Source organism: Opisthorchis viverrini, assembly GCF_000715545.1.
Source record: "Opisthorchis viverrini unplaced genomic scaffold opera_v5_195, whole genome shotgun sequence".
NCBI lineage: Eukaryota > Metazoa > Platyhelminthes > Trematoda > Opisthorchiida > Opisthorchiidae > Opisthorchis > Opisthorchis viverrini.
In genome coordinates this window covers 864,726-888,772 of record NW_008751848.1, presented here as the reverse complement: position 1 = coordinate 888,772, position 24,047 = coordinate 864,726, and the positions used below count along the sequence as shown (strand labels likewise).

Sequence of the window (24,047 nt, the reverse complement as noted above, 5' to 3'; positions counted from 1 at the left end):
AAGGTTGCTGAAAATCCATCGACAGCTCACGACCGGTTTCGCCCTTCTTGGGGCTCATCAGATAGGCGCAGCCTCCGGGTTTCCGTCAGCCTTTTGTTCTACTTGAAACCAAATTCCACGAAATCAGCGAATATACACTCGTTTGCAAACTAATTTGGTTCTTTTAAGAGATTCACCTGGAACCCAGCTGAATCTCTCGTTTATGATGTTCTCAGGCGACTGAAGGGGCGAAACCGGTCGTAGGCTGTCGACGGATTTTCAGCAACCTTATGAGATACACAAAGATATATATTATACAAAGATATAAAAGTATCGCGATATTTCAAATACCGTAGCGACTGAAACATGAGGCGGCCTGGTGTAGCACATTCAGTTGCCTGAGAACACCATAAAAGAGAGATTCAGCTGGGTTCCAGGTGAGTTTCTCAAAAGAACCAAATTAGTTTGTAAATGAGTGTATATTCGCTAAAATGTAGCACTATTTACATTTTTCGCCAATTTTATCGAGACAGGTTAAAGAAAAGTTTCATTTAATCACATGCGCTTCTAGTTTACTTACGAGGGAGAATTATTTTTGGGATTTTTCGCAAACCTAATAGTATTTGATCGTTGCCCAAAATGTCCCGAAAACCATGAATAGCTGACTAGGAAGAGTGTTATGTTGAGGTTGTGCTTGTGAATGCCACTTCCGGTTAGTTGCTTTTTCCGTATCCACAATATTTCCACGACCCGGAGCCTAAATTCAACAAGCATGATGATTGCTTGCAATTCTACATAGAAAAACTAGAACAAGAATTGCAATTTTAATACCGATTTCCTTGGCAGATGAATATTGTTCACAAGCAGATTCACTCCAACTGAACATCCGAATGTTACCCTCTACATGACGACCAAGGTGAAACTGCCCAGCGTTTCAACTTGCCCAACAACCAATGCGGTCGGCATGCAAATAAATGGAGCACTGATTGGCCAATGGCACTTGCAAACGTTTGTTTGCAAAAGATTCATGTTATACGTGCAGAGTGTGAATGATCCGGTGGAGGAGTTACCCACCACTTTGTTAAATATGAGTCCCTTTCTCTTCTCGATGGATTTGCACTAAGTGAACAATTTGAACATTTGTAAAAATGACGCAACTGTGCATGATTTCAAGTGGCCTTTCGACATTCAGGTAATGGATTTACTTGTTGTACAGCGCGATGCCAAATCGCATAATACTGTGCGCATTGCGGACAATGTGGAACAAGATGAACACTTTTTTCCAGTTCCAATACAAACTACTTCATCGAGCACATCATCTGCATTTATTGCCCGTACGGTGGATGTCCGTCGTACTTCGTTGCACGGAAAACCCCTGCCTGTGCGACAATGTCGAACAGATGTGCGCTATAGGAGATTACAGGCGAAGCTGTATAATTTTTTGGAGAGACCAAAAACATGGAATTCTATGATCTATCACGTTGCTGTGTAAGTTCATCTCCAAGGATCACTCTCTCAAATGATAGAAATACCTAAAATCCTAACGGAAGCGTTTGAAATGAGCGTAGCAAATAAGCAATTTGTTGCTTCTAGAAATGTAGTAAGGATGTAGATCTAAACTGAGAATTTTGGCAGCCAGCCTAACCGCGAAACAACCAATAATGCAAGTTCTATGTTCGCTCATCTATTGTTCACTTGCAAGATCGGCATTAGACCGAACCCTCTACTAACAGAGGTTTTGAGCCCCAGTTTTCATGATGTTTGGGTCAAAGGTGAAATGGATAATGACTGCTACAATAAGCTCGATGAAACAACACGATTAAAGGTAACTCAGCCGCACATCTCTCTCGTGATGATTAACTTCATTCGCAGACATTTCCAGCGCATCTCTCCCTTAAAGTCTATAAAATTTAGTCGTTCAGGACCGACGGAATAGGCTGGACTTTTATTTGGTTAGTTTAGGTTGCGCTTTATCAATTTCTTTTATTATGTGCACCACTTTTGTAATAATCTATTTAGAGTTAAGAAATTCGTACTATTCGAAATTCTCACCCCCTAGAATCTATACAAGAAAATAATTTTAGGGCTATAAAAGTTTAGCCGGAACATCGGTACCTTGCTGATTTTCCCGTGACGGTATATGCCTTTGCACCCAACAACCTGCTATGATTTTCACCAAGGAAGTTCAACGAGATGTGACATACTATCTTCACGTAGCACAGTGAAATACAAGGGCCAGCAGGGCAACTTTGGCTATTTCACGATTTTCCTCAAAACGAGCGATATTTGGAGTGTTTTATGCCGTAGATTTAGTCAAGAGATGTCCGAAATATTGCACAGTCATAAACTAACAGCTCATCATTGATTGGCTAAAATCCCAGGTATAAGACTTCAAAACATTCCTTCTCAGCAGATTATCACACCCATTTGGGGAAGCCTCACAAGAGAGACGGTATATTCCTGAAAGATGTCCTTACTTTTGGCTACTGGTTATGCAGCTACTCCTGGGGCATTTGGGAGGCTAGAGCTACTGTGACTGTGGGCGAATTGTCTGACCTGCGATTTCAAGATCTCCACAAATGAAATATACAGTAGTCGCAGAAAATGTTCCATCTTTGTCAACATCATAAACTCACGAGTTGGCTTACTCTGTGGACGATTTGCTTAACTAGTGAGAAGGTGCAAGTTTGACTACATTCCAAGAACACCATTTTTTCATTTATAGTTCGTGACTCAGGTCAATAGTCACGATCCTAGAGTTCGTCAAGCTCGCTGCTAAAATATTCCCGATGGTGAGCACGACAGTTTGTAATGACGAGAGTAATTCCTTGCAATACCCACTTAATCAAGTGTGGTTGTGAGCATACTCCAATGAAGGATATTAGAGTTATAGTTAGGAAATATGTTGAGTGAAGCTCAAAGTTGAGTATGCATGCCTGTAAAAGATTCACACATTTTTGCTTGCCTTTCAAATATAGGGCAGTAGGCACTTATTTTTTCGTGAATCTGCCCAATCTTATCAAAATTTGAACAATGTCCCAACAGCAAAAAGGGAACGGTGCATTATTCATGCACAATAAACGCATACAATACATTACCACGGAAGCAAACAACCGGTATTTCTATGAATGAGTTGCTTATTTCTGTCTAAAATTTGACAATTATCCTGCTTTTACTATATCAAGAACCTGTTCGTTGAGGGCTTTGATTTTTGCGAAATACAATCAGTTGCAACTTCATTTGGTTTTGAACAGAAAAATTTCTCCTTTATGATATTCTTTAACCGAAACTTATGATGTGTGACCGAATAGGGTGTTTCGTCTACAGAACCCACTACGACTTCTAGACTATGGATCCAATCGAATCATTAGGAGCCCAATTTTGTACCACATTTAAGTGACGAACAGCATAACCCAGATGCTCACCTGGAATAAAGTTTAGTCCCCGGTAACTGAAAGTAGTGATGAAATAAGTGCAGTTCATTAACTGCATCCAATTTCGGCTCAAGCTGAAAAAACACTAGCGGAACCTTGGGGAATCTGCCTTGTTGAACAGTCCCTAGTGGGGTGAAGTTGGTCGTAGGCTGTCGAACTATATTAAGCATCTGCAAGTCTTTGTCAGTATAAATTCAGATAAATTACGGAACACACTTGCATGGGAATGGTTCTGCGAAATGCCATGGCAGTTTAATCCACAGTGCATTTTATATCTCACACAGATGGAATTAGCTAATTCAAAATTTCTTTTGCGAAACAGGGAATCTTTCCTTCAAATCTTCGTGGTCGACACATCCGCATTCTCCCTTTATCCTTGTCGTTTCTCATTCTACATACATTTCAACAAGTTGGATAAGAGGCTTTTCCAATTACTGTCAGAGTGAACTAATTCTGACATTTTTGATAACATTCCAAGGTAAATCTTTTTTGCCAGTCAAATGCAAAATTGAGGGTGGTGCTTGAAGTGAAAATAAGTCATTTCTCAGTATTTTCTTCCTCTGATGAAAGCTGCCAAGGCTGCCTAAAATAACTGTACAATAATTTTATTCGCATTCAATTAAGCCGAAGGCCAGCACAAGAATTTGCAACTTTTGTTGTTACAGTGCTCTATTGTTGTTTCGGTATGCTCAGGCTCCATGGCAATAGATACATTTCGTAACGTACACCGCTTTGACAAAATTAGCATAATTCTTACCTTCATTCGGGGAGAATTCATTCCTGGGCGGTGGTTTACAAAATTGGTAAAATCCGAGCCAGACAATATGGTTGCTTTCCTAAAGTCATCCCAGAAGTTGTCAACGGATTTTTAATCATTCCCAGAAACGTTTGAATCGAAAAACAAATGTTTAACCAAAATGTTTCACGCGATATAACCACAGAGCTCGTTGCCAGGTAAAAGAACAAAGTTGCATCATCGGAGCATAAGTTCATTCATTTGCATTTGATGAGTTGGAACGTTCTGTTTTTTTTAAAAAAATGTTCACTATCTCGAGTCCCCAACGAACAAGCTAGGGTAATATCACTCCAAACTCAAAAAGTGGATCCTGGTATGTCCTGCATCGTTAGTTTATGTTTGGCAGTACCCAGCAGTTACGATTTCATGACGCTGAGTTTAGCATTATTCTAACCTCCAACGAACACGCTTGATAGAAAAATCACCTTAGTTTCGGGCAGTACTGGTGCTCAGTACTGGCACAGTACTCAGACCACCTCATCAGGACCTCATCAGGTCCGTGGCCAACCCAGTTAAGCTACTTGTATTCTAACCCTGTGTACAGTGTTAACATGCGATGCATCCTTGTGAAGAAGTTAAAGATCATGGATTACCCGGAAGTTTGGATAAATCATTTAACACAACCAGAACACAGTAATCTCTTATCGGAATTTCGGCCACCTCGGGGCAATTCAGACATCTAGGCTGTTCAGTCCGCATCTTTCGCTATCAGCAAATTACATTTTATTCCATGCAGTTAGGCTCATTCACATTCGCAGTGCCTCGCAGCACTTGTCCAGCAATCCTAGAACTCCAATGCAGGCTGGGTGCCTTTTGCCATATTAGCTGCTGTCACCGGCTCCCATTTAAAATTGCCTCAACTTACCGGCCTTTGACCCAAACGAAAACTAATCCAGGTAATTACCCATGAATGAAGCATTCGATGCAAGCAATCTACCACTTATCCAAATATTTCTCTAATCTTAGTTGATTAATCAATTCCTTAACAGTAACAGAAATGAGAATACTAGATCACACTCAACTCAGATTCATAACTCATTTAAAATTGTTGCCTGCACTGACACTGCCGTTTTCGATAGTAATGCCACAGTCATACATACATGCGTGATATGTGTGTACAAATCAGCCGTATCTACAACTTGGTAAACCGACCCCTTGGGGATGGTGTGGAAATTGAAATTATCCGCGTTGAACGACGGTGGAAAAATAAGGCATTTTCAAAACACCAGTATCAACCTCCGCCGACAGCTGCACAGTGCTTTTCGACTCTTCGGTATAGGGTGGCATTTTCTGTTGGCCTAAGTTTCTGTAGAAAACTTTAAACTTCCCTTGCACCCCAAAAGAATACAATAATTGGAGTCTTTATGTCTATCTTACATTACACTAGACAGGCAGCCAAACGGTTACAAAACGCCATTTCGATACTATTTGCGTCAGTTTGCCGGAGATATTTTCCCGCTCAGCGATACGTAAATGAGCGACGGTGCCTCTTATATTAACTAAATATGACATCTAAGCCAGCCAACGACTCACTGATGAGTCCTTTAATGATCGGGTGGCCTCGGAACACCTGCAATAGCCAATAAGAACGTTCGCCCGGAAGAGTGATGGACAAAAACAGTACTAATACCGGTGACTCTATTTTCATAATGAAAGTAAGGCTTCAATCAATTCATCTTAGAGCTTCCGCTGCTACTCATTCCAGATGGATTTCAATTAAACTGAGAATGATTGATGCACTTATTCCGAATTCGTTTTTCCAAACCTGGCCGTTTTGACACAGTTTTGGTGTTGCTTACTATGAAATAGTTCCAAAAATTGTCGTAAGAGAATAAGAGTGGTAAAACTACTCGTCTTTTCTGTTTATTTGTACATCCTTTTCGTGATACCCCAAGATGTCTCAATAAAGTATTTACTTAGGTACATGACATAAGGTAAACTGAGAGCAATAATTCATGTGATGTTACTTCGATAAGGTGAGAAACTTCCTCTTAATTCTTGGGTGACTCGTGCATGTGCACAATTCATGTCTAAAAGTCAACTGCACTGATCGGACTTGTCTGTGCCAGTAACGGAACACCTCTTCATCGTACCGCGTGCGTGTGATGAGGTCATTAGGATCAGCACTCAGGCATCATTGGCAGTGCCTGAAGGTCGCGTTATCTGGTGATAATTATCCCATGTTGCTGCCATATCTGCACAAACAATTCTGTTAGCCCCATGTTTGACACAACCAGACACCTAATGACGAGGCTTCAATCTGACTCGATTTGAAGAGATTTCCTTTCAAACGTAAATTGGACGGACTAGGCAAAGATACTGTCTAAAATCTAGTGCACAATGTCCCTTAGCTTTTAAAATTTCCACTGGCTTTACCAAACTTGATGAAAATTAGCAAACACAGGAAATGCCGTTTCTTCACAAGGTTGCAGTTTGTATTCCTAGATGTCACAGCAACTTTGACAGTTTTGTAGTAAAGTTTCGGATCTCGAATCTGCTTCGTTATTAACCTCACACGGGGTACATTTGTCCCTAAGTAATGCATGTTCGACATCAGCTATCTCTTCAGCACCATTATTCACCGAGGATTGTTGTTGACACTTTCTTCAATGACGTACCAGGCGTAAACGGTACCTTCATTTTCCTTGTATTTGAACTGCTCATAAACGCATCAGTATAAAACACCACTAAATGCATGTAGTCGCCCAGCAGTAAGGGCGTTTAACTTGGGCGCACGCTGGAGGGAAAACGCTTCTTTCATTCCCAAGGTCATATAAAGTGTAAGAATGCTGTCAGCTTCCTGATTAGTTTCGAAACACTCATGAAAACAATGGTATTATCGACCTCCTTTGACGTGAGCTCAAACTGCACAGGTTGTAAGACCACCAAGCTACATTCAGATGCGCAGCCATCATGCCATTCAGGCAGTGCTGCTTATCCGTCGACTGATCGACCAATCACCGTGGGCTCGCGGCGATTAGCTGACCCCTTCTCCGAGCTCGTAAAGACATGGGCACAGTTTCCAAGCGGATACTGACAGCGATAAACGTTGGGTAAGCGGCCCATGTTCGGGTAATTCAGAGGGACGCACAGTGTGGTGTTTGAGTTTCGCGCATCAATGTATTTTGTGTATAAAGACGGCGGCTCTCCGGAAGTGACCTGCAGCAATACCGAACCAGTGCTCGATTATGATTTGGTTGCTTGTCCAAGTATTCCAGTAGAGCAAAACCTCAAGCCATACTGAACCTCATTCATAGTGTCTGCATACTCATATGCACGTCCTCCAAGACAGCCAGCTCATCATCCTGTACAGTAAAAATGCATTTTCCTTACAGACCTATTGTATATTATGATGTAACTTTTTAATTTCGGTTTTTTCTTGTAAGATGAAACGAATTTTGCCAGGAACGGCGTTTGTTCCCTGAAATTTGAAGCTTCAAGCTCGTTTATTTCATAGTCGTTTAGTTTTTTTAGCATAATGAGTTTCCGCTTCTGTCTGACGTGAAAATCCTACTCAGCACGACCAAAAATTCTCCGTGACAGTCCGGTGTTACAAATCTAACAGCAATGGGCAAAGTCGGCTTTTTTTTCTTGCTAGGACTCTCAAAAGTCGGGTAAAAATACCCACAGTGATGACATAATTCAGGTTATTGTCTAAATGCTGGTAACGTGCGCGATGCATTTCAAAATGTTGTTCGTATGGCTGCTTATAATTTTACAGGGTTACACTGACACAATCATGTCGTAAGTGATACTGTTACGGATATGAAGAACCGGTCATAACCTTTATTTCATTACTGGGTGTATAAACTATCTGAATGTTCTCCAGTTCAAAATCATGCAGTTCAAAGTGTTCTTTGGGATAATATTTACTGTAATCGGTGATCCTGATCGCTATGCTGGTTTTCCATTTTGAAATGTTGTTATTTCACAGTGCACACGTTGATGATACATTCTTCATTCGGTGAAAAACGGTCTCTCATTTATAGCTATTTTAAGCATGTGTAAACGTGTAATTTGAATTCATCCGCGCACATTACTTGCTGAATTATCCACTTTTCTACCTCGTAAACATTCCTGCAGCTTTCGAAACAAATACAAAAACGTTTTGTCTTGCATGCGATACATTTGTGTCTGAGGCAAGGGATTTTTGCCGTCTAAATTTTGTATCTGGAAATGACTAGATTTTTTGTGTTGCGCATTGAGGAAGGCTATTTTTCAACCACCTGCCATATGGGTTAGTCTTCTAAACAGTTTCGGAAATCCAGCAGTTTAGGTTTTTTGTTTTGACATACCAAATAAAATAACCCAGATGTTTTAATACTAAATGGAGTCATTGTACCTATTTTCCTAATTACGAAACTTCCTAAATGGTAATACTCAAATTTAATATATATTATATATATATTTTATATATATAATATAGTACATGAATAATCCATGGAACATTCAAGTCTGGAACAGCTGTGCGCTAATCTCTCTAGTAAATGTCGGAATCCACTTTTGCAAGGTGTGGCAAACCGTATTAATTGCACACAAAAAGCACCGAGCGTGGTCACTATGTGGGGGTTTTACCAGGAATACAAGAATAAAGGCTGAAACCAGCCCACACATTTTGAGTTTCCTAAACGTCAAATTCAAATTGCTTGGCATTTCCTAAAAGAGATCTTATTTCGCCAGATAATTTGTATCCTAAAACCTATCATATAATATCCTGTCTGTAAGAGGTTAATTACTAACTTGTTGACAACCTCGTTAAAATACTTATGGTTTGTCATTGTCCACCATACATAAAAAGCGGAACGTTGAGTTTTATCCTAATTAGGTTACAAATGCTCTCATCAGCCAGCTTTTGTTTTTTTGCATTAGTAGGAGTATTTTGTTAGCGGAAGTTATCCAGAATAGACTTCTAGGTAAACATCCTAAGGTACACAAAACTAAGTGACCTCCCTTGAAAAGTGCAAAACTCCCTCGTTGCTCGCTTAGTCACAGCATTCATTTACGTCGGTGATCCAAAGAAACTTATAATTTAGAAATTGCATGCTGTATTTTCTTCTTTGGTCTAGACATCTTGATGTGACGTTTACCTACGAGCCTCTTTATGATCACCATTCACCTGCACGGTTGGCGGTGCACCTGTCTTTTACACATGATTGAATGCGTCATCCGTTTTGCTCAGTGGGACAATGTTGAACATAAAACAAGAGCAACAAAAGGGTTATTAATCTTGAATAAAATTCCGAGGCAGATCAATTATTCTAGTGCATTTTCTGGCAAAACATTAAACCGTCGCCAGTATCTAAGTTGGTTTCGCCATTTCTAGTATTTCATATTTTGTCTGGTCGCACACGGCGGATATGCGCAAAATGTTATGTACAGAAGGGGGCGTAGAAAAATACTTTTCCATAACTCCCTATCATTACCAAGGGAGCCAGTTTTTGCGTATTATTGCACTGTTCATTAAACTATATTATTCAAATCCCCATCCAGTTTTTCTAATAAATCAGCTTGTTGCTATTTAGGAATTATTCCAAAGTAACTGATTAATCAGTAGATAAATATCCTTGCTAACTTCCAAACGGATTCTGGCCGGACATTATCCAGTAACTTGGCCTGTTCGTGTTTTTACATAGAATCGTCTTTGAAATAAAGTGGGTAATGGAAAAATGGGTGATTGTTCAAGCGGGGTGGATTTTCAACATTATGGCTTACATTGCGAAACGTAGTTAGAACCTACCTGTTTAAAATGAGCAGGGTATTGGAGATTTTTCCTTAGCCCACTCGGATAATTTCGTTCACTTTGCCTCCCTCATATATGGATACCTTCACTACTAAACAGTTTTAAACGTGAGACTTCGGAAAGGGTTACTTGCACGTGTCGCTTGATTATTAATAACGCCATATGATGCCAAACAGCCATGTATGGCTACTTGCTCTGCTACCAACCCGAGGGTCGTGGTGTATCCTTCTCATACAATCTTTGATAGCCTCATTTCTCTTATGATTCTTCATAAACATAAGATACCACGACTGAATTTCTGACGCTGTTTTTCAAATAACAAAGCTCCAAGCGTGAAAATTCCGTAAACAGTTTCAGAAAATTTATATGACTCCAGGAATTATGATGTGTGTGGGGTATTAAAAGAGACTTGTAGCACTGCACGCAACCTGTAGCATTCTTTAAGCCGTTTGATTTGAGTCTCTGTATTGTCTGAGGTGAGGGACTCAGAAGTTTTTTATTCTGTAGTAATCGTGTAATGTATTTTGGAAAATATAAAATTATAGATTTAAAAATTTTGATGTGCTCTCTTGGTGCCATTTAACCGCAGACATCGTTGGAAAATTTTGGCTTGATTTAGCTGCGTCGCATTATTTCACAAGGTCACCACTTGCCGCTGGTCCATTTTGTAAGCGCAGCGCTGGATCCATCAAAACTTGCGTCCAGTAGCCAGTGACCAATCCCTTGTAGATTTGAAATGTGCAGGCGGCCTTTTTCTACTCTTCGAATAATCGAATAAGGCGCGGGTGTTTTTGCTGAACTGATATGAGTCAACCGTTCTTTGGTATGCATTTTACATCCAAAACTGTAAGGTCATGTTCCTGGATATGAAGTTTCTAGGCGCATTACTTACAACCCAGGTAACGACACACGAAGCCTTGGAGCGTTTCATATATATGGGGAGTTGTATTAGTTCTGACTGTAGCGTAACGGACGAGATTGGTGTATGAATCCACGGGGTCGGGTGGCGTTTGCTAAGTTGAGACACCTATGTCCTCAAAGCGACATATCTGGAGATGTAGGCACTTCAAAATTATTGTAGTATGCTACTAGTGAATTCCTTTCACATCCTTATTTTTATACGATAAGCCTTCCAAATAGCTCATGTTTTTAACTCAGAGAGGCATCGTTGTCATGCTGTCGATATTGATGATGATGAAAATATGATAATAAATATGTTTGTGGTTGTAGCCGTTGTAGCTTTACAAAACTGACCAAGTAAGGCTAACATTTGTACGTAAAATTCCATCCAATTTTCATCATTTATGAACGACTGACACAGAGCCAGTGTTACTGCAAACCCCTGTTAAACATTGTTGTATTTAATACCAGGGTATGTGGTATACAGTCTTATGAGCCTTGCAAATGTTTTTGTGTTATGAACATCCTAGAATACCGTTTAGACTGTCATACCATCTTTCATAACATTTGTCGTTTGGAAAAAAGTTAGAAAGGGAGAAAGTGATGGTCGAAAGAAACCGAAAACCTGAAGTGCATTCTAAAATAGCCTGGTTGGATATCTCAAAACACCGCGTGATTTTGCCAGTGTTTTGTGGAACGACCTCACTTTAATCCTCAGTGGCATAGTTGTTCAAGCTGGTAACTGCCTTAGGTTAGGTCATTGTAAAGTAAAACTGTGAGCATTAAGCTGCTTATGTTAGCATTTAAGTTTCAAAACTGAACGATGTGACTGAGAGCGTCGCAAACGCTGTTTGTTTCGGTCTGTTTGGAGTTCTTCAGGAGGCGATATTCTCCGAAATGCTGTCAGGATCAAGCCGCATATCTGTGGTAACCGCGGAATAGTTCCTACAGGAAGAGGCTGCTAGCTGTGATATACATCATCAGAAATCCGCAAATATTTTTATCTACAACAATGCAAATAGGAACTACCGAAGTTTTTTCTGATTGCCCCGTAGATTCTTTCCACTCGTGAGTGTCGGAAAGGGAAAATGTGAAGCCGTTCTCGTGAATAAGCAAAACAACCATCGCAGCCTTAAAACTTATCGCTGCTGTCACATTTTTTGAACCGTTGTCCTGATTAGAAGATCAAAGCTTAAATTTTTTCAAATGGTGGACGTGGATTGCTAAGAAGTTTGGGGAGATTCCTTACTAGTAATGCATAAGGCATGTTTAGGTCACACACGTTTAAAACGGCGTTCTCTTCATTAAAATTCACTTTTAAGCGAAACTTCTGATCGGAGTGTAGTGAATTTTTTTTCTCATTGCAACCACGCATGGATCATCTGCAAATGTTAATATTTAGGGGTAATTGTCGTATTTCTTGAGTGACTCTTTCCAATTTTTTTCTTGTCTGACTAAACCAACGTGAAAAATAATCTGATGGCACCATATAGTTTTTTTCTAAACACAAGTTAGCGTATCAGGTGACACGATTCGCCGGGAGTGGAGATGATCTACGACTCAATGATATCGTAACGAAACACTCGGAGGATGGCTGGAATCTAAGCTTGACCAGTAACAGTTTTAGCCAATAAGGTTTTGTTAAGCTGGCCTGCAGTAATGCCTAAATAGCATGGAATTTCGCTAGAGGAAACATTATTCACAAAACATGTTTTAGAAATGCATAATAAGCAATGAAATACACCATTCAGTTTTAGGAAAAATTGCAAAGGTTGCCCGCAAATATCCTTTGTAAATGGAAATAGTGGGTATATGTGCTTTGTAATATAGCATAAATTTAAACACCTAACAATAGTTCCCCAAAAACAGGCAAAAATTTGAACGAAATAGGCCATAACTAGTCTTTGATAAGCTGGTCCTGGTAGTTTTTCAGCTATCGTTTTCTGCCGGGTTGACGCGCAGATTGTCGTTCTGCAATTTCAGCCAGCTCCAAACTGCTCGCAAGTTGCGGCCTGAGAGATGAATGAAGGATGAATTTTTAAAGAATCTATATATATTGCATCAACATTTTGTGTAAATGCCAACTAGCTAAAAGAAATATGTAACGCGGAAAGTGACAGGATTTTAAAGGTGTACAAATGAGAGTGCTATGTAAAAGCGTATATTGTGAGGGCATTTTAGTTTTTGCAGAATAGATTGTTACTTATTCGGTTCGAACTAACGGGGGTTTCGCAACATGCTTCTCGATCAAATTGAGGTATTGAAGAAGTAAGAACAATTTAACTTTTTTTAACGTGAGGGTCTGTTCAATCCGATTATTTCTTTCCATACGTCTGAAAAAATCCGCATTCAAGGCTACTGTCGTGGTATAAGGTATCACTAGCCAACTTTGATTCACTGCCACAGATACTTAAAATAACCCATCAAATGCCATTCACACAGTTCAACGTTAGAAGTCGCAGAGATAAACGTCTACGAACACCGATAGGTCACAGTCCTTATGTTTCGATTAATTTGTCTTAAAAGTGGATGCAAGAGCTTTAATGACAACTAACTTAAACATTGGTAGCGCCACATTGAACTGATACCTCTACCCACAAAGTCGGATGATATTTGCTCCCGGTAGCCAAGGAAGTAAATTTTAAGATCAATAAGTTATTCGAGTTGCAATTATATGTCTCACACCGGAGTCAAATTAGGCAGCTTTGTTTACCAAGTAGTTGACTTCGTTTATTTATACCGATGTATTGCCAGACATATAACCGATACAAGATCAGGTTCAGCGTGAATAGCTGAAACAGTTCAGTAAAATCCACGTCGGTCTTTGAGGGACACTCATCAAATAAGAGGACAAGGGTCGTACTGCGACTGTTTTTAGGTCATTGTGAAAGTTCCAAACCGATCACCAGGTTGTCTTCGCTACATTATACATATATATGTGTACGGATAGCACAATATTTCATCTTGCCAGATGCCATGACAACAGATAATTTCTCCTTTGTATCCAGTCTGCTAACTTGTTTAATTTTAGGCGATGCATCACCAAAAAGATCGCACTCCATTATGGTCAAAATGGCGGCCAAACTTCCTGCCGTATGCATTACTGAGCAAAACGAATGTTCAGTGTGTTTGTTTACCGGTCACACATATCATGATTGTCCTGTGATGGGATCGACTTCCATCATTAAACAATGAACACAAAACCTTGAAATGTTGTTTGTTCATTCCGCTAGCATACGCCATGCACAATAATTAGAGGCCACCAATAAGACTTCTACCCACTCGCTCAATCATTTCTAAACAAAGGAATTTTATTTACTCGGAAAAAAAAACAAATTTTCAGGTTTTTGTCCGTCAAAACAATATAAGTGAACCGAAATATTTTATTTATCGGAAAAAAAAAAAAAATTTCAGGTTTTTGTCCGTCAAAACAATATAAGTGAACCGAAATTTCATTTCTATTCATTCAACAGAGTCTGATCTATTTGCTCACCAGTGAGTCAGACGCTTTTAAAAAAATAACAGTTTTGAAAAACAGGCAGCGATCAACCATATACAGAGTGGCGAGTTTGTGCAACCACGACATAAGTCCAAGCCTGTAAAATGGTTGAAAACTGCAAACAAACAAACCAACTGACGCATCACTTAGAAAATTTGCAAGTCCAACCAACAGTGGATTTAAAATCCTTGATCATTATCAGGCAAGTAATGATCTTCCCCTCCGACTTTGACTTTGTCTTTGATCCAAATGAGCTTGCAAATATACTCAAAATGTATTACACATATGAATAGCGTTCTCATCGTTTTACACAACAGTATACCATAGTTTATCCACCAGCAAAGGTTTATCTGGCCATCCGTACATCTTGTTGTTTAGGTGTTTAATAAATGCTATCCTGCCCTTCAAACTGAGGGTTTGTATGCATGGATCTGAATCACTCAACACAAAAGCACCTCCCATGGTCAGCGTAATTACATCAATACTCGAGATGAACAAATTATTTCACTAGATTAAGTGGATTTTCACCAATAATAATAACGTTATCGCTGGTAAAATAGGCGCTTCTGAGGTCGCTATGAAAGGACGAAATAAAAATGTGGCATACGCTATAAGAAGGCTTCTGTCATCTAGATTTGTCTGATTCAGAAGCCAGTCAGATTCGGACACTTTCATGACCACCGGTACATATTGCATGAGGAAGATAGTCAAAACTATTTTGCCATTCTTTCAAAGTGATTATATCTTTCAGACTAAACTGCAGTCATCTGCCAACAAATCATGATCCAAACAAGCATTTGGTCGGTGTACGTCTACAGTGATATTGGTGGGCACTTTCTTTCATTCCGAAGTTTCGACCAGGTTTTTTGACCAAAGCTTAACTCCGGGCTTCTTCACCTAGTTTTCAATGCGACACGGTGATATTTTAATTTTTCTTATAACTATTACTTACTTTGTAAGGATACGCTATATATCATACATGCCATACTATTTTGACTATGTCTTCCACATAATTATTTATCTAGCCAATTCGACTGCCGCCAATCGGTGTGCCCATGTGCGCCTTTCATTGTTTTTGCACTGGCTTGAAAAAATTTCAAATACACTTTGTCAAAAACCGGTGCCGCCGAAGCATTTAGATCAAAAAAGGAATTAAAGGCTGATATCCTTTATATTTAGCTCCGGAAAACAAGCTTACACTGGGTTTTATTGGCAAGGACACTTTATGTTTACGAATGCAATTGGCCAATGACTTCCGGGTGATAGGTTCCTACGAAATAAAGCGATCCTGTCAATTTTAAATGCACAATCATATCTACCAGTAACTTTATTGTGATATGTTAATCGGATACATTTTCTTGAAACTCATTTTATCGCTTTTTACAAACCGATTTGAATCCGTTGTTTGTAGGAAACATGTGTATATTCATCGCAACAGGCAGTCTCAACTTGCCGTTAGCTAAGGAACCTGTTCATGAATGATGTTTGTTTTTCAATGAGTTGTTGGCCTGAGTTATCGGTAAAGCATATATAAACGTCCATATTCAGCATCACTACAGTGAACCCACCGTTCGATGACGCCTCTTGAAAAAAGAGAAAACTACCAGACAGAAGCGTTACGTAACCACAGAAAATCGGCTACATTCTCACTCAAGGGCTTTAGAACTCCTACAAACTTGCAAAGATGCACGTAGGATTTTGACAATCTTTGAGAGATCGTTGGAACGAAAAAACGACACACAACAGTATTTATTTGACATGTCAAGTTACAACGAATTCGGATGAGAAGAACATGTGTAATAAAAGCACTAACTAAATTTTGGACAAACTACTGAGCTTATGAAAGCAAAAGCACGTAATTTGTTATGAACACCATGAATAGATGAAAAAAAATTAGGCATTGCCGAGGACTCTCCCGAAAAGGGTTGCACTTTCTCAGAATATGCGGTGATTATTTTCGCTTTTTAAGCAAGAAAGAATTTAAACTCTTGGCCAGGTTAATAATTAGCAGCAAAAAATGGTGCTTACAGCCAAGGCATCAGGCACAGCTAAATGCACTTAGCTTCAAAACAGTCCTTCTGCTTTCGAAGATACCCGAAGTTTGTGCAAACTCTGGTCTTGACAGTAAAGCATTCAGATGAAAACAATGCGATTTTTTATTAGTCATGAACAAGAAAATCATAAATTTGACACACACCTGCAAAATAAACTCTGTAGATAAAAATATTTTTGATCAGGTATATCAGTCTTGCGTACAGTTTGCTATCCGGTCGGTTACGATATTGAGTCTCCGCATATTCCCACAGTATGCAACCTTGCTCAGTCTGACAATACCAGGGTAGCTGGATCATTCGTTACATCAGTACTTGCGACAAGAGAGAGTCATCTCTTCTTAATACGGGCATTTGGAAGGTGAATTAATTAGGACATTTTCACTTATTGTAACTGTGTGTCTGTCAAAAAGTGAAGCACTTAAATAGATTTGGAAGGTTGCTTATCTGGCACCTGATAATTCATGTGCTGTGCCCACACAAAGATCGTCCTCCTATTGCTTAACACTCAAGGACGTAACATATGATCCTATATTGTTCCGGGTCGCATTCAACAATGAACACTTCAAAAAGCGCATCGGGAAGAATTAGTTCTGATACGCTGTAGATGACAACACAAATTTGTGTGAAGCGTCATTCAGTTAGCCAGAATGTCGCAGTGCGTAGGAGGCGTACAAACGTCCAGCCGCGCCAAATGACTCCTAACGCTAAAAACGCTCCTGCACTTGAAGATACAGCACTTTATTTTGCTGAAATAAAAAAATAGTCACTCCCCCTAGTTATCCTGCCTAGATGGGAAGGTCATCATGAAATAGACTGGTCATATACGGAACGTATTTTCGCTTTGGTGTAGTACATATCAACACGCTCGCCTGTTTACCGTTACTGATACTCGTTAACGATGCCAAGGTTTTTCAACCAATATGTGGCTACTATTCACATGGCTTTGAAGTAAATAACCGAGCATAATTCTGTTCTATGCAATCAGTTTTTTTATCAGAAGGGCTAACCAACTTGTCGGAATACCAGGAAAAAGACTAATCAGACTGTTTGCTTACTTAAGGTAAAACTAGATTGATCTATGTGCCCTCGATTAATAAAAAAATCTGAGTAACGCCGAATAGTTGGAAATCATTGTAAGGTGGTCTTTGTTCCCTTTAAAAAAATTCAACACGGTTCCATCCAGTATGTAAGGGTTATCTAAACCGAAAACCCAAGAGCGTTAAACAGCATTTTTGACATTTGTTGGCCTCATCAACAGTGCGCGCCCTATGAAGCTCAAGGGAGAGTATAACTCAAGATATTCTGGTTGGAAGTTGGGGACCAAATAAATTTGCTGCCTGATTAACTCATATCTAAGCGAGATATCCTTCAATCATCTCCGTTAAAAAGGTGATCCTTTAATCATGAGATTGAAATCAGGTGTTTACTTGTAGATCAGCTTCTCAGGTGACATGCGCTAGCACGGAAGTTACACTCGTCTAGTGGAATATCCTTCCATCAATGCTACTACTTCTACTACTTTGTTGGTAGAATAAACTATTTGGAAATATTCAACTAAAGTTTCATTCCGGAATCGAAGACAACACATACTGGAAAATCAGGAAGCATCAAAGATCTGCTTCGTCCTTTGTAAAAATGAGATCGACCTTGCGCATCCGTTTCAAACCGTTAGATTTGCCGAAAACAAGGTTTACAGTAATGTCAAAAACGATGCTACCCGATTTAAGTGGCTGGTCAGCGACATCATCCTTTTGTTCAAGCCAATTTGGTCGAACGGTCCGACCCTAGTGCACATTGATCTCGCTTTTGACAAACCACGTGTAGTTGATCCATTTACTCTGCTTGTCGCAAAGCATTCGCAATAAGTACACAAAGCCGATGAACAGATGTGAATGCAATCAAGATGGAGAAGGCTTCACCGAAACACAGCGATAAACGTCAGCTTTCTGCAAACGACATCACAAGCTACCACGCCAAGTTGAGCCAACCAACACAAAACCTGACTTTCCAATGAGAGAACACTGTGGAACATGTCAGAGCTATCCATATAACAAAGAACACAACAATGTAAGACAAATAATTTCAGCTTTCGGTCCAGTTGACCATAAGAGACTTTCCATGATGTCCACTCTGACTTACAGATCCGCAGGTCAGGTGAGGATAATTACAGCTTTGTGAGGAAATCTAATGTAACGTATTCCCCAGAATGGTGATCAACAACACGGTGATAGCGACGAAACCAGTTGCTATGACGAAAGTACTTAATTAAGTTTTGTCAACCCGCAGTCCATAAAAGTATTCTTGATGTTAACTCTGATAAGCTGGTACTTCAGTCCGACGCTCGCAATTTTATGTGACATAATTTTAGTCGTTTCCTTAGCTTCCAAGCACAGTTTACATTGTTGCATGCATTACCAACGGGATTCGTGTACTGATTTCAAACAAACTCAACAGCTGTTGTTTTTCCTTCAACTCTTGAAAGCTGACCAACCTTACCTGGTAAATGACACTTTTTTAACATCTAAACTTGCTGTTCGTTACTGCTCACAGTTGTTTTTTGGGTATGCTACCGAATGTCTATTTACATGTTGTTTACATTTATGAAGAGCTCTTAGAGATTACAAACCGCAGGATCTTACCTAAAGCATTGATTCTTCCTAAGGAAGAGCAATTCCTAGTGGAACAAATGAATGTCGCGCCATTTCTGGGCGTATCAGCCTAGTAAAACTGCCACTATTGAACACAACCCAAGAGAAAATAGTATACATAAATCTCAAACGAAAACCGGTGTAAAACAAAAATCTTTAACCCAAAGAACGAACAGATTGTAAGGTAGTTAGCAGTGTATTTGATCATGGTATTACTGCTTGGATGTGCATGGTGAAGCTGTTTTACATTCATGCACATGCTACATCGCGTTTCGGGCATGCCTGGCATTCCACTTGGAGTTTATTTTCAATCTCCTATTCTGAAGAAACGTGTTAGAATTTGACGCCTTTTGTGTGTCGGGTACCCGCAAGTAAACTGTGACAAAATGATGATCAGTTCACAGGACCCTTGCGCACAGTAAATAAACCATAACATGTTTGAACAAAGTCATGTGTACCTCTGCTTAATCACTATTGACATCGAGCTGGACGTAAAAGGGGACTTTTAAACTGTAAACACGGATTTCATCCTGTCTGTAGTGAAGTGTCTACAGCCTATTTTACCTTCATTGAAATTCATCGGAATTTTTCACCTTTTGAAACTCCAGAGAGTATCGAACCTGCAATCCTCAGATGAATAGTTTAAACGCTCAGAAGTTGGGGAAAACCAGGAAGCTGGAGCTGGTTTTAAAGCACTGATACCTACCTTAGAACTTCTCACACCTGTACAGGCATTCATAGAATAGGCTAAGTTATTAAACGCATTCGGTAATTTTGGTTAGTTGTCACTACACTGTAAGTGAAGATGACTTTTCACTGACAATTCATTAGGTGAAAATATGAATTCAAAGATATGTAAGTGCTTTAGGTCTGCAAGTTGCACACCTCGGTATTCAGCATGAACTTATTTTTTGCGCATGAACTAGACTTATAGAGCGTATTGGATGGTACTCATTGTGATCAGTCAAGAACTTTTCAAAGCCTCAGTTCCTCATACAGCTTAGGGGAAATTTAGATATACGGTGTAAATGCTAAACTACCAAGAGGTTTTAGTGAATTTTCTGTTGATCAGTGAAGAACCTTTTAATTTATCTTAACTTTCTTAAAAGTAACCTGCTTCCTGAGGGTGAAACATGCTCTGAAGAACGAAGTGCTTGTATTAAACCTCAGCCACCTATTGGACGGCAAACTGAATTCAGTCACCCATTTGTTTTACTACGATAAATCTGGCGTTTCTCTTACTCAGGATCGATAGGCAGCAAATTTTTCAAACAGTTGACTATAAAATTAGGGCTTAATTTTGTACTTATTGATCGGTATAAAACAGGCAAGTAAAAGCCACCCAAACTGTTCTCAATTTCGCAGAAATGGACAATGTGCACGATGGGGGAACTGTCAGGCAAAACGTGTTTTTTCATCCAGCCTTTTGTCACATGCGTTTGTCAAATCAGGTTACCTCACCGATTTTCACCACGCATTCGGCTGCACTTGCACACAGATTGTCTAGGAGGCAGTCTATCACTGTAAGCAGCACGACGCTGACGCCAGGCTGTCACATTGGTATGTCTCTTGGTACGTAGTTTTGAGTTTTTTACACTAGCCATATCCCAAACAAACTACATGTTTTTAACGGGGAGTAAAATTGCATCGGAAATGAGCCCTGACATTTAAGTTGTTGTTTGCAAAAATCAGAGTACGTTTCTGTAACAGTCGGATGAGATTGAAGGCGTCTCTCTGACATTTTAGATTCACCAAAAATCATTGGTTCACGGTAATAGATTTTTGTTGGAAGAGAAATTGAACCATTATACCCATATACTTCATGCGCAAAAACGCACAATCCATAGATCTACAATTTTAGTCTATGTTGTAATGGTGGCCGTGAATTTCTTCTCAGAGCTGGGCTGACGCGTGGTAACCGCAACTAATTGTCTAGACCAGCTGGACATCCATAAACCTGTAGGTAGGTCAACTAACAAACTAAGGGGATCGCTCGTCCCAGCAACCAGTGATTAGACACAGTAGGCCTGGTTGAGTAGGCAGTTTATTAACCGCCACACAAACAGCGTTAATTCACTGCCGCCAAGAAAGCAATCGGACCAACCACGCAGTTATTTTCTTTCCTGGATTGGTGACAAAAGGTTTGAAACGAAAGCAAATGGTCAGCCGAATAGTGCCACTGTTTTACCCCATCCGATCTTAGACTGACCTTTATTCCCCATACCATGTAATTTTCAATGCAAAAGCTGTGGTTGTTGGCCTCTCAAGTGGAGAAGCCCACATTCAGTTAACCTTTGCATTGTATGAATAGTTTCAGTACAAAGCGGTTGGTCGTTGGCTTGTTCGCTGAGCTGGGCAATTTGGTTGCAAACTTTTCATCACCAATCGAGGTGACATCATCAGTTCGTAGTTGTGCGTAGCGTTGGGTTAATGGTTGTGCGGTTAGTATGCATGGAAAAATATTAGATAATAAAAAATCTATATAAATAAACAAATTAATACCCAAAATGATAATAAATAATAAACAAATTACTGGCCTCTGAGTTTCAGAGAAAAATACGTCCATAGTCAAGCCGTATGTGGTGCCTTCAATCGTTTTTCATTATTCATTGTGTGTCGACTATCTGATATGATCCGAGCTTAACCGGAGTGATCTTCACCACCAAACGTTTTGTACTGTTAGCTGTCTAAGCACCCAGATGCTGCAAACGCTGTGCTCTATTACATAGTCTACTTCAGCCTACTCACCATGATTTTCCGAGGCGTTTAAATGGTCTGCCGACAAGTGAGCTTATGACGAATCATACGAGGTCGTTGGGTCATCAGTGTCTTCACTGGATATTTTAATGGGTGCTCGTTTCCGGAAGCTTCGAGTTTGCTGTAAATGAATGACTAGCCACAGTCACTGATGACGATCGTTCAACCGTAACAAACTTTCGGTGCCTGGCTGCTACGCCACCCGAGAGAAGCTCCAGGTTTATTATACTGCCAGGTTGCCTGTGCCCAGGGGAAGTCAAGGAGGTAGGGATCAAACTATGGACCTTTCGTCAAATCTCCCTAAATTTAAGGAGTCGCTATGATTTGATGGTTTGTAAAGACTGGTAAGGCCACTGTTCCCTCGTGAATTTATGGTGGAAGCATCCTGTTGCTGTAGTTGAATTTTGTCGGATCTTCTGGCGCAGATGTGATGGGACTTGATGGATCACACTGTGCAATTCAATCAGATTGACCCGCTACTTGAAATCGACTAGGACAGCAGCACTTCCATTGGTCGTTTGGTTTGAGGCATTGGGGCAAAAGTCTTTAAGGAGGGACAATAGATCTCGTCCCCAATTTCCGGAACATCTGAAAAATAAGCGATAGTCAACCGAGATAAGCTGCTGATGGATAACTTATCCTCTAACCTAACATGCAGCATCCAGTAGCTTCCGTAATCTGTTATCAACTGTGATGCGGTGGCTGTCCCACTTTTTGCGGCTTCATAAACTCCATCATGTACACAAAGCCAAAAACATTTGGCAGGGTCCTTCCTTTATTGAACCGCTCGGTTGTTTTATATCCTTCTTTGAGTCACTCATGTCCCACTGTGCAATTTTCCTCATGTGGGCTTTCTTTATTAGGGGTTTTGAAATGAGGGCATGTCTTCATCTGAAGTGTCTGTTGGCTCGATAACTGGTCAGGTTTCGTTTAGAGAGATACAAACATAATAAAGCGGTTCGATCAGCTGATTTTTTGTAAAAAGATAGGAGGTACTAGAATTGTGATTTTCCTTCCCACAACTGAGCGACTTTGGGATAGATGATAGATGAGAACGCTATGATTACGTACATTTCTACAAATGGATTCATGCTGTTTCTTTAACCATTGATTTGAATCCTCCACGTAAGAAATACTCAAGAATTACGGGCTTCAAATTCAACCTCGTTCAAGAATATTAAGGAGATAACACATGTTGGAAATTGGTTGCCCACCGGTCTCTGATAATCGGATATAATAGTAACCGGATAAAGTGATATTTATAATATGATAATCGGCTATTTGGTATCTCTGAGTAGTCACTCAGCCGTGATTATCACTTTTCAACTATGTTTTCTTCACAGGACAAAATTTATCTTCATCGGACAGGTCCTGAATTATTTTGCTAGGGAGATGCGTCTCGCCCTGTTCCCTCGGGTGGAAAGTGAAAAATAAGGTTTCACAACAGATACCGATTATAAAAGGCCTAAAGAGCTAACTGTTACACTGTGAATCGTTTTAAAGTTTGCAGCTAAAGTTAAGCTGGTCACATACTGAAAAACATAAGACAGTAGGTAAAACATGGTTGTTGATAACAAGAAATTTTATACAGAGCGGTACACTCGAATATGATCTAAGCGCCGACAAAATAACTAATATTCTTCGCAAAATGAATGTTGTCCGTATATATTTCAGTCTATGAATCTCTTTTATAAAAAGTATAACCACTTCGTATAGCCCGTTTTTAAAGTTACTGTTGACACTTGATCCTAATGCGATTCTATCACAATTGCCACGTGCTTTGCTGGTAAATTCGTTTGTCCGCTGGGGCATATCCCTTTGGAAAGTCATGTGCTCGACTTTCTCATGTTTGATTTTTTCCAGTCACTCTTCGACTTTTTCACAGTCTGCTGCTTACTCCTGACAAAATTCGGTGTGCCATCGGTGCATTTGTGCTCGGTAGTAATCAACAGACCGTAACATTCACGCACCCAGCACTGTTGTTATCTGGTAAAAGGAGTGGTTTTTCAGTCCATCCCGTCTACTCTGTCATTAAACGACTTAAAATTGGAAACTCATCATGTATCCTCTCCCAGTTGGTATATTTTTCTGCAAGAACGTCGCCTATTTTCGTGAACTTTGATTTGAATAGCGATCATTTTATACATTAGAAAGAGTCAGACGACGTTAAGGAAAGTCAGCAAATGAAAGACAGTTCAGCAGTTAACATGGGACAGATATGAATGNCAAATGAAAAACAG

The 24,047-nt window shown here is 39.8% G+C and overlaps 1 protein-coding gene across 1 annotated transcript in view; it reads left to right on the top strand.

The window, feature by feature from the left end:
• T265_07907 (hypothetical protein) overlaps positions 1–335 on the top strand; it is a gene marked incomplete at both ends in the record, with an annotated part of 3,128 nt that extends 2,793 nt beyond the window's left edge. Inside the window, one exon of the mRNA XM_009173567.1 lies at positions 216–335. Coding sequence (XP_009171831.1) covers positions 216–335 — 120 coding nt within the window. The remainder of the gene's footprint in view (positions 1–215) is intronic.
• Between the last annotated feature and the right edge of the window lie 23,712 nt (positions 336–24,047).